The sequence below is a fragment of the Aythya fuligula genome, chromosome 7 (assembly GCF_009819795.1).
Source record: "Aythya fuligula isolate bAytFul2 chromosome 7, bAytFul2.pri, whole genome shotgun sequence".
In the NCBI taxonomy this organism is placed as follows: Eukaryota; Metazoa; Chordata; class Aves; order Anseriformes; family Anatidae; genus Aythya; species Aythya fuligula.
In genome coordinates, this window is record NC_045565.1 from 19,886,754 (window position 1) to 19,898,837 (window position 12,084).

The 12,084-nt window shown below is 42.2% G+C and overlaps 1 protein-coding gene across 1 annotated transcript; it reads left to right on the forward strand.

The window, feature by feature from the left end:
• Positions 1-992: 992 nt before the first annotated feature.
• On the forward strand, positions 993-12,084 carry LOC116491463 (lipase member N-like). The gene is made up of 9 exons (XM_032191440.1): positions 993-1,127; positions 3,439-3,553; positions 4,376-4,574; positions 5,315-5,424; positions 7,040-7,176; positions 8,150-8,290; positions 9,312-9,383; positions 10,782-10,850; positions 11,851-12,084. Exons 1-9 carry the CDS (start codon positions 996-998, stop codon positions 12,082-12,084), a joined length of 1,209 nt encoding a protein of 402 aa, XP_032047331.1. The 5' UTR covers positions 993-995.

Here is a 12,084-nt window from a genome sequence, read left to right on the forward strand (position 1 = left end):
TGCCTCATCTGTTAGTAGAAAAACAAACTATGACTTAAGTTGAACTTCTGAGTTTGCTTCCCAAACTACGTTCCACATGCAGACAGACACAAAGGAGCATAATTTACTTCTAATAGAACAGAATAAAACAGTAGAAAGCAGTGAAGAGTGTCTGCTATAAAACTGTGCTACCAGTGCACACAGCTGGGAGGATCTCCCTCTGTTCTATTGACAGAAGAATGGAAGCATTTGCCTATATAGTGAATAGACTAAACTTGGATGCTAATATTAAAATTGAGGGTATTTCCCAGCTTTTATTTAACCTGATAGTTCTAGTGATTGAAGGGGACAAAATATTTAATAAATAATTAAAAGAACTGAGAATGCCCTCCCTCATTAAAAAGTTCAGACAGAATGAATCTCTTGGTTATCCCTTCCAGGCTCTCCCAACTCTTAAAAGTTTTCCCTGCAATATGCCAGATAGTACACTGTTTTTACAACCTGTCTGGTGTCTCTGTGCTGATCATAAAGGTGGCTACAGCCAAAAAGAACATGTAACAGCTGACTGCTGCCAAGCAGGGCACTAATGAGATAGATGCCACTCTGCAATTTCTATTCAGCAACACTGCCCAGTGACCATAAGTTAACCCCCTCCAAAACACAAGAAAAGGGAGTCTTACCTCTAGGTTGCCAAGACACATATTTACAATAGGAAGACCATATGTGAGAAAGAAAGGAAGAAACTTAAGGCACAAGCTATCACTAATGTCCTACAAGAACATTCCCTCAGGCCTGTTCCACATCCTCCTGGAGCCCCTGACTCACTCCTGACCCTTGTTACCTGACATTAACTGTAGACAGTCCCTCCTCACAAAGGTATGTGTTTCTGTCAGCCCCTTGGGGAACACCCGAGGCAACCTCCAAGAGACTCCCCACCTGGGTCTCCCTGTGGAATTCCCCAGCTCTCCCTTCCTACAGCAAACGCACATGCCTCTGCTCTTTCACACAGCCCCGAGATGTGGTGCCTCCTCGTGCTGCTCTGCTCCCAGGGAGCTGCCTTTTCAGCAGGGTTCGCAGCACCCTTCACTCTTGGCTCAGAGGGAAGACAGCACTTGAAGCACCGCAACCCTGAAGACTTTATGAACGTTGTAAGTTGTGGCACTTTCTCTGCCTTTCTTTTAAAGTTTCTCTCACAATACCACCACCACCACAGTACCAACTCTAACAGCCCATGAGAGAAGGCTTCAAGAAGGGCCCCCTCCTGGTCACCCGTTTTCCCAACCTGCCTCTTTCAAAGCCACTGTGTTAGGGCCAGGACTGCTGTGAGCACCAGCTCGGGATGGGCCAGGGACAGATGGGACCCTTGTACATCACACACAGCACCAGAGCAGTGTGCTAGCTGCCCCTTTTGGCTCAGAGGCCAAGCAACTCCCCAGAACCTGCTGAAGGGCCCTGGATATCTGGGTTGCTGAATTTTAACCCCAGCAGTAGGACTCAGCTTTAGACTGTGGCAGAGCACACACAGCACAGCCAGCACAACAGGCTTTTTCTGCCTACATTTAGAATGAGCCCCAACAGATGCATGAACATGTGGCTTATAACTGTGACACCTGCTTGCACAGTCACCTTCCTCAACACACCCAGATGTTTCAGACTAGTGCACAAAGAAGGGGAGGGTAGGATCCTGGCAAGAGGACAAAGATCCTTCCAACATTTTGATAGGGAGCACCCACGTACAAGAAACGTCGACATCTTATCCAAACAGTCAGAGCTGCCAGAGAGAGACTCCTTTGCAGCAGAGGCAAAGGTTGGTTTCTACTCTCAAGAGAAGCAAAGTCCTCCCCTTTAACAACCCGGTTCCTCAATATGGTGGCAAGGGAAGTTGAATCCCTTCTTAAAGCAGTAGATTCTCACAACACAGGGTAATCCAGGACCCCTTGTTCTGACTCACCGAAGCTTTCCTCACAGAATTGGCAGGAGTGTAAGAACAGGTGGTACTGTGAGTTTGTAACAGGAGCTCCACCCTACACAGCTTACCTAACCGCACTTTGGCAGGAAAGGACTCATTTGGACCAAAGACTGCATCTTCTGGCACAGTCTAATACTGATACTGCTGCATGTTTACCCTCTAGAAAGATACCACCTGTATCAGCCTTGCAAAACAGGACAAACTATCTCACTTGCATTTGCTGTGTGAGCTGAAGCAGTCTCCCCTTGGGAGGCAGAACCTGAAAACAGTGAAACCTGACTTTTCACGTTCCTCTCCCCAGCCACCAGACTTCAGAGCAAGCAATGGACCTGTCTGCTTTATTTTCAGACATGCAGGTCTAGTGAGGAGGATGTAGGTCTTTTTGGCTTTGTAACACACAAAACGCCAAGCACAGCCAATGCTACCTTCCTGCCTCCCCCTGTGCATCTGCTTCATGCAGTGCTGAGGGACAGGACCCTGCTGAAACACAGTTCTGGCATTTCTGCTCTGGCTGGGTGTGACCCAAGAGCTGACTGAATGCAATGCTGCACTCAGGCAAGCAGCTTAGTTACCCAGTACAGGTCTGCTCTGTCTCACATGTCATCAAAAACCTGACCACTACCACCTATGCAGCTCTGAAGCAGGCTTTTGATGCATCTTTTTACAAGACCTGTAATATTTGTTCTCAGCCCTAAGCCTCGTTACATATTATGGTCCCTGCAGCCACAGCCCTTGCACTACTGCCCAGGAACAGCAAAACATCCACACCATTCATCTTTCTTACACTCCAAAATGGGATGCTTCATCCAAGCTGTTTAACTACATCATCCTGCAGCTCCAAAAGCACAATGATGCATTCAGGAGAGGTGGTGGGAAGCACTGGTATGGACAAGAAAATCTACTCCTCGAGCAGTCCTAATACATGACACATTCAAACAAGCTCCAGAGCCGAGGAACATTCTCATTTCCTGCACAGGCGATCTTTGTCATCTTACCATTCTTATGAGCCTGAGTAGTGCTCAGGTACCACTGCCACAGCAATTACTACCCAGCCAAAACCTAAACAATAGTAGTGTATGTCTGGAATGCTCCAAGTATAATTAGATGCTTCTACCCGGGCAAACTTTGAGAGATACAGCATTAAACAGCATACACAAACCACATCAATCAAAGACAGGTCAGCTTCTCTCACTGTTGTTGGCATCCTCCAGCCTCCCTTTCATGGCTGCCTCACCATATATATCTGTTCATCCCCAAGAGAAACACGGCCAGAAAGCTGTGCTGTCCTGCAGGAATCTCTGTAGGGTCCCTTCCTACTAGTGTAACACAGGAAAATAGAGAATAGTCCAGCAGCATGGAATCGTGTTCATCTTCCTGGCGTGTTCTTGGCTAGCTGCACATCCTTGGACAGAAGCAGCCTCTGGACACTTTTTCCATCAACCTCTACACTGTAAGTGCATGTTAACAAACTTTCCTTTGGCTTCCCACAGAGTGAAATGATCAGATATTACGGATACCCCTATGAGGAGTATGAAGTTACCACGAAGGATGGATATATACTTGGTGTTTTCAGAATTCCCAGTGGGAGGAACATGCAAAATACAGGTGTGACACGGGTATAGGACATAAGGAAGGTCTGAGATCCAACTCCTACATGGGTCCCCCACCTTTCAACTTTGCACATGTAATGGCATGTTCCACAACTTTCCACCTCAGAAAAAGCACCTAGTCAGGAGCACGGTCTGAATTCTGAATCTATCTGAAGACCGCAAATTTAGTGTCTGTGTTCAGACTTCAAACTTCTGTGATTTTTTTTTCCATAATTCCCCTTCTTGTCTTTCACATTTGGTACAACTGTTGGCAATATCTTTGTTGACAATAACTCTCTGAGTTGACATTGAAATAGGCATTCCCTGCCTCATGAAGGACAGTCAACTTAAAGTCAAGAAGGTGATTGATTTTTCTGTATCCATCTATTGGGTAGAAATCACGTCATTGGTTGGGAAGAAATAGTTTTTCAAATTTTCTTAGTAGAATGACAATTTGTTCCTGGAATTCAAAGGTCATAAATGCGGGACAGTGCTGCTCCATTTCCTGCTCTTCCATTGTCATCTTAATATGCTATTTTGTCTTTAATTTTTTATGTCTAGAAATCAAGGGATCTGTAGATTGGTTTCTCTGTGAAAATGGATGTTGGCACTGACCACTTGAATGTGTTCTTTTTTAGCTAGTCCTGACATGAAATAAGACAGCTTGCATGGAACCAAATCCTCCACGCATCTTACCCCAAAACCCATGGCCAGCATCCATCAGTTTCTTGAAGAAGGAATGTTAAAAAAAACACTCATATAAAATCATATTCTGCAACTCAATTTTAACTACACATTACTTCTTACTATAACATAAGAAAATGCTCTTCTGTTTCAGGGAAAAAGCCAGCAGTCTTGCTACACCATGGTACTTTTGCAGATTGCACTTACTGGATATCTAACCTGCCCAGAAACAGCCTAGGCTTCATCCTTGCAGATGTTGGCTATGATGTCTGGTTGGGAAACAGCCGAGGAAACACCTGGTCTTCAAAACACAAGACCCTTAAGCCCTGCCAGAAAGAGTTCTGGCAGTTCAGGTACTCTGTGGAGAAAGAATATCTGAAGACAGCAATTTTCAGGGGACTAACAAGTTTGGGCAATTAGTATTGGTAGACCCCTTCCCCTTCAGGCAACTGGTTTTCATGTAATCTGACTTCAAGTGGGATGTACAACTTCTAAGGGGACCAGACCAATTCTTTGTGGATGCAGCCACACTGGGCTTGTCAGGGAGATCAGGGGAAGGATTTGGCTGGTTGGTCTGGACAGGCCTTTCTGGAATCAGGACACAAAGAAGCACAGCTGGAAGTAAACAGGTCACCCACCATCTTTGTACATATGCAGGGCTGGTTTATTTTGGGGAAAACATTTCCAAAACTGGGAAGAGGCATCTTTAACCTGGTGGTCTCTTGCTAGACATCATTCTTCCAAGTATGGACAGGAGAGGACAATACACAGCCGAGTCTAGAAATCTGATCTATCACACCTGACATTAACTGACAGAGAAATGAATTTTGTTACCCCTGCTAGTGAAAGGACTCAAATCCACATCCTGGACTGGCACCTCCTCAGCAGAAAGTCCAAGGCATCAGGCAGCCTGTCAGTACAGTTGTGTCCTTCTGTCCCCTTCCCCAGCTCACAGAAAAGAATCCAGACAAAGTGTGCATCCTCATCTTTGAACGGGTCCGGCTTGGTGTTATGAAGAAAACTGACATTCAGTAACTCACGCTGTGATAAAGTACATGCCCCTCTGTCAGCTTTTTGTGTTTCTCCTTTTTAGCTTCCATGAGATAGGTATATACGATCTCCCAGCTGAGCTGGACTTCATCATGAATAAAACTGGACAGAAGGATGTATATTATGTTGGTCACTCAGAGGGTTCAACTGCAGGTAATGTTAGGACGCCTGAGTATGAAATAGTTAACGTCACTACCTGACTGGAATCTCTCTCTCTCTGTCAACTATCTTCTTCTCTCATAGAAAGTTATTAAAGGGAGACGTACTTTTAACTTGACACTTGCAAAAGGGGAGGGGGGGGGAAGAGGGGAGGGATTTTTTTCTATGATCTGTTGTATCTGAAACAAGCAAGTAACAGAGGATCCAGAAACACGTTTAACTTCTGAAAGGATTACTGATACATAAAAGCTAGTATTTACCAGGTACAGTTTTCTAAGTATCCTTTTTTATTATACTCTTGCCATTTATTGTTATTTTTTCAGAGTCTTCTAGCAATGGGATATTTCAGCAACAAGGAGCTTTTATTAATCTAAATTCTTAAAATGTATACCTTATGGACTACAATAATCCTCAATGGATTAGACCCAATAATCCTCATGGATTAGATGTAAATACAAAAAGCAACAATCCATAAAACAGTTCTAAGGACAGGAGACCAAAACAAACAAACAAACAAAAAGAACACAATAACAAATTAAATGTCTCATGACCTAACACCAGACTTACTATTTAAAACGTAGTTAATGTACAACTATAACTCAAAACATTATTGTTTTAAAACAAATTACCAGACACTAGAAATTAGAAAAGAAATACCAATGCTCAAAACTTCATTGTTATTAGCTCCTCTGTAACATCAACACACTTATGGTCTTTGAATGTTGTTAGTGTTTATTATTTATGCATAGGATCCATGAAGAGATACTGAGTTTTATGCTATTGTGTGTCATTGCCATTGTATAAAAATAAACCTCAAAAACTGAGGAGAAATTTGGTTGGGGGGGGGGGGGGGAGAGGGGTGGAGTTGTATTTGGCCATTTTATTAGACCATTATTTTCCTTTTCTCTCATAAGAGCATTCTAAGTTTTTGGAACAGAATAAATCACTCAGACCAAGATATCGTCATCCTTGTCCACAGGTACCTCTGTTTTAGGCAACCAGCTAAGATTGTCACCAAATCCATCAGTGGAAAAATTTGGACACATTCAGAAAACAAGATAGGATGTACCCTTTTTGTTTTCCTTTCCTTCCTTTCTTCCTTCCGTCCTCATAGGGTTACTTTTCTGTGCATTCACTTTCACCTGAGTTTACACTTTGTTGCAAGTCAAAAATTCTGCTCTTAGCCTCCCAGCCTTCAGGTATTTATTGCATTACTGCATGCCATCATCAACATACAGAGACTTTTAGAGACTACAAGCTGAAAAATTCATTATGGTATTAGAGTTTGGGGAACTTTAGCAGGAATCTGAATTCAGAAAATCTGATTGATGTATCATCTCCCAAAAACCGGCCTAACAAAAAATTGTCAATTCTGAGAAAATCAATGTTTGGACATCCTCTAATGAAGATGTATCCTTAGAATGAACTCTTTCCCCCAAATAAAGTTTCACGGATCAAACACTTTCCTTAGGTCTGCAGCACAGAAGAGGACAACAGACAATGGGTTGTTATTCTACTGTCATTTTTTATTTGCCACCTACTGCTTTTTATATATTTGGTCTGTGGAAGATCTCTTCACTAACTTGATTTGTGTCTCCTGTGTTTGCAGGCTTTGTAGCATTTTCTACATATCCTGAGTTGGCTCAAAGGGTTAAAGTGTTCTTTGCTTTGGGACCAGTAGCCACAATCACATATGCTACGAGTCCTTTCGTAAAGTTTGCACGTCTTCCTCAGCCACTGATCAGGGTATGTCATTCCTTCTAAAAGACCTAAATGCCTGCCTTGTCTCTACTGGATTCACTCAGGCTGAACTGAGTTTTAAGGGGGTGATGAGTTAAGAATGAACTTAGGGCATCAGAGCATTGATAGTGCTGGTAGACTTCAGACTTTCCACAAAGATAAATTACAAAGCTTGACACAACATCTCTTTGGAAGTTCGTTAGGGAAGCCAGCACTCTTGCACCATTACTTGTTGAAATCAAATATTTTTGAAAGAAGCTCACAAATGCCATAAATAAAAGGTATCTACATAATCTACTAATCTGAGCCTTAAGCATTAGTAGAGAACTACAAATAAAGTATTCCACAACTTAAATTCATTAGACATACCATTGCTTTATGCTCATGAAATATTTCTTTGTAAAATTATAAAGGAAATTTAAAGGGAAATTTAAAGGAAATTTAAATCTGTTTGACACCATAATTTGCCAATTTAATAGAATGTTCTGGAAATGGTAGAAACCCTGTATGCTGTAGTTATATGCCAAACTACAGAAGCTCATGCTCTTTCTGCCCAAGCTGTACCCAGTATGTGACTATAGAGTGCCCACTTCTATACCCTCTCATTTGTCTTCTCCCCCTTTGCTTAGTATCAATATTCAGATTACAGTTTTGTGCACCTGCTTGGAAAAAGGACTGGGGCAAAGAGTGTCTCCCTATACTCTACAGCCATGACTGCAGCCAACTGCCCTTTCTCATTGAGGCCTGTGCACTAAAAACAGATGGATATCAACCTCCAAGACTCATATCCAATAATAAGAGGCAGGAATAATGTTCTGTGTGCTCTGGGGGAAAATGCACTTTAAAGGATAATGGAATGGCAACCAGTTTCAACCATCTTAGTTAAGAGGCTATGCTGTTGGAGAAAGGGAGAAACAGTTCCCTGCATGTTGCTCCTGCAACAAGAAAAAGAAAAAAATTGCACTTTTTTGCCCCTCAGTTACTTCTTGGCTGCAAAGGAGTTCTTCGCCAGAATGAACTGACAAAAGGGCCTACAACACTGCTATGCGCAACTCTGGGAAAACTTTGTGCCAGAATCTTCTGCTTCATAGCTGGGGGCAGTATACAAAATCTGAACACGGTAAGCACATCCAAGAACACCTTTATACAAGTAAAACTGAAGTAATTTTGAAGAAAAATGATTTTTCTGCCTTATGTCTATATAAATTGCGGGGATATATAGAAATGTGTTGGGGTTTTCAAATAATGCCAACTAGGGTCTCAGCTGATGATGAAATCAGCCACCTGACATTCAGATCACACAAGGAAGAAAGGCTGAATTCAGCCTAGTTTCATCTTGCAATGATGTACCTCTTCTGGGACTAAGCCAAAGAAATATTGGCCAGATACCAAAGCTCTCTAAAATGAAGAAATGGATGATGGAGAAAGATCTTTTGATTTTGCAAAATTATGATTTTTCTTCCTAAATAGGATGACAACCAGATCTTATGAACATAGGAGACTGTTTATTTTTGGTCCCTACATGTCAAAACTTTTCCAGCCAAAACTCAGTCCTGAAAGTTGTTTCTTCACACTTCTCCACTTCTCTCAATGCCAATATATCTTTCCTTGACTTTGGCTGCTATCTTTTTTTCTTTCCTTTCCTTTTTTTTTTTTTTTTTTTTTTTTTCCAGACCTTCCACATATCTGTTCTCGGTGGCTTTTGCACACTCGTTTTTTAACAAGTCTTCCCATAAAAAGCTCACATACATGGAGTCTCATGTTCAAGTCAACAGCCTACTAACAGTCCTTCTCTAATGACTGAGCAGAGAATTACTTAAAAGCATCATGCAGACTGTAAAAACTCAGAAAAGATAAAGCCATACATACTCCTTGAATGTAGCTTTCCATATGACTAAGCACTAATGTGGGAAAGACTCTCTTTGTCTTTCAAAACAAAGCATAAAACTCTACATAATACCTCCTACTGTAAAATCACATTATATGGGAGTCGACCATTAATTTTGTTTAATATTTGAAAAATATCCTACAATATGGTCAGGGCTTTAACACAGCAGCTATATGTTGCTCAGGTCCTTCACAGCTTTATTCTGTTACAACACTGAATCTCTGCTTTTGTAACACTTCTGCTTTCTCTCCAGAGTCGAACAGATGCATTCGTAGCACATTACCCAGCTGGAACATCAGTACAGAACACTATTCACTGGCATCAGGTATAACTGTGTACTGACATAAGCAGACTCGTACTACTGCTTTTTATGCAACTGACAGCCTACAGGGAAGTCCACAGGTGCTGGTTCTGGGAAATTACCCAACACGTCTTCTCGCACAGTGCCGTAAGCAGCTGCCACCAAGGAAGCACTGCTTCCCGTTGCTCACCAGACCATTACCCACATTGTCCCTTTCATGTCAGACCTCTCTGCATGTTAGGGTCTAGTGGCTTCCAGCCTTCAGCTCCATTTGTGAAGGCAATTGCCTTAAAAGCTGCAGAGGAGCGCTCGAGCACAGTCGAGGCACTTGGCAGGCAGTAGGAAGATAGCGGAAATGTGAACAGCTAGGGGATGAGCCAGAACAAAGTGATCCAGGTTAAAGCTTTTCTCCCAGAAGGCTAATTGCAGCCTGGATCACCTCCCAAAGCCAGTTAACCACACAAGCACTTCTGCTGGCACAACGGGAAAGTGGGGATCCGCCTTTCTTGCTGGAAACTTACGCCACTCTCAGACCTGAGCTTGAATCAGACCAGAGCAAGAGCAGGTCTCAGAAGCTCAGAAGCATGTTACAGCACGTGCTCAACACTACGGCCATTTCTGCCAACACTTGGTATGGTCTTAAGTATGTGCATGCTCCTGCATTCAGCCCTGACTAAAATTTCCACCATCCAGACACTCAGCACACAGATCCAGCAAATGGAGGCAAGGTAAGAGATATCCAGCACATCCTCAATTACTTAAAGACTTGAACTCAATACACTTATCAATAACTGAGGAACAATTTCATAATGACTCTCACCTTGCATTAGATAAAAACACTAACAAATCAAACCACTAATCAGGTTTGGAATTTAAAAAATGCACTCACCTTTTCAGTGACTTTTTTTTTTTTTTGTAATTCAAAATAGATTCCAGACTACTATTTAGTGATAGACTATTCACACCCCAGACTACTGTCAGCAGACCAGACACTGCTGACACACAAAACAACAACTTGTGGGAGGAGAAATCATAAGCTACACTAGATAGCCACTGAGAGCCCTGACAGGTACTAGACAGCCTGGCCCTCCCACCAAGGTGAAAACTGAGCACAACTCCGCATCACAAACGGGAACACCACCTTAGTTAACTTAGTCAAACAGAACTTTAAAAACAAAACATAACAAGGGTGATAGTTGAGGATGAGGAGAGAACACTAGCAAGGGCAAAGGCAATAAAGCCTCTCATCCTACGACCCATCCTCAGTACCTGTGGAAATCTGAAACTGGAGGAAGGGGTGGGAGGAAGCCACAAGCCACCATCTGAGCCTTGGGTCAATCACAGGGAGGAAAATACCTTCTGCACTCTGCTCTGTCTCTTATCACTAACACTTTCATTTTATCTTTGTTAAAATATTCACAGATAGCACATGCAGACCGATTCCAGGCTTATGACTATGGCTTGAAGGAAAACATGAAGAAATACAACCAGGTAAGGCAATATCGTTTTCCTGAGAACTCTTCCTTGGGTCCTGGCAAAACTAAGAACAAAGAACTTCAGCTTTTAGAATCCATGAGCTCCACTGCTACAGAAAGGAGAGAATGCTCTGAGATAATGTTTCACCCAAACCTAATGTTGCTATGTGTAAAAGTCTATTCACAGACAGTTCCTTGCGGGCAGCTAATAGAAGTTCATTTTCCCTTCCCTACTGGTGCAGGGATGTATCTAGTGACATGCTGATTTACCTGCCATTCCCCAAAGGCTCAGAGTCACAGCCTGGCCATAAAAAGAAAAAAAGAGAGAGAGAGAAGAAAATGCATCTCTCACCTTGTTTTTGGAAAGCTTCTTATGAAATAGAAGGGATGCTTCAGAACAGCACAGTGAATACTGCTGTGGGGAACTAATGTACACTGTACAGAAAAAAAGGATAAAACAGATAAAAACAGATAAAACTTGGTTACTGCCTAGTCAGCCCTCAGAAATGCTGCTCTCCTCCCGCAACACTGAGAACTGGTCTGACAATTTTTGAGATTTGATCAGATCTGTTGACTTCTGCTAATATTTGTGAGTCAGGGCAGGTTGTTTTACATGTGGCATAGGTGGATAAATATTCCAAAGTATATTTCCATCTATTTTATAGGTGGAAAAACACTCCAAAGATTTCTCAGACACTTTCCATTCATATACGATCTTTAAATACCAAAGTTTGAATTTTGGACTGGGTGAAGTTCTATTCCCAGTACACTTAATGTTTAGGAAATGGTCAAAAAAATAAAAAAGCAGACTGAGAAATATAATAGAACTGTGTTTAAATAACAGCAGTCAATTTAAAATCATTTTTTGCTATGGAAATAAACACTAAGAGGGTTGGCTTACTGTTTTCCTGTAGCGAGTGCAGAAGGGAAACAGAGAGATGTCTGCACAGCATCCTTTCTCTAAACACAGTTTCTGATATAACAGCATGCACTAAGGTCTCCTCCCTTTCTTGCAGCCTACTCCTCCTGCCTACAACATAGAGAGGATAAGCACACCCATTGCTGTTTGGAGTGGCGGACAAGACAAATTTGCAGGTCCAAAAGACATTGCAAAGCTACTTTCTCAGATTACTAATCTCTTTTACTATAAGCACTTTCCTGAGTGGGGACATCTTGATTTCGTCTGGGGCCTTGATGCAACTGAGAGAATGTATCGGAAAATCATTGAACTAATGACAAAATACGCTTAA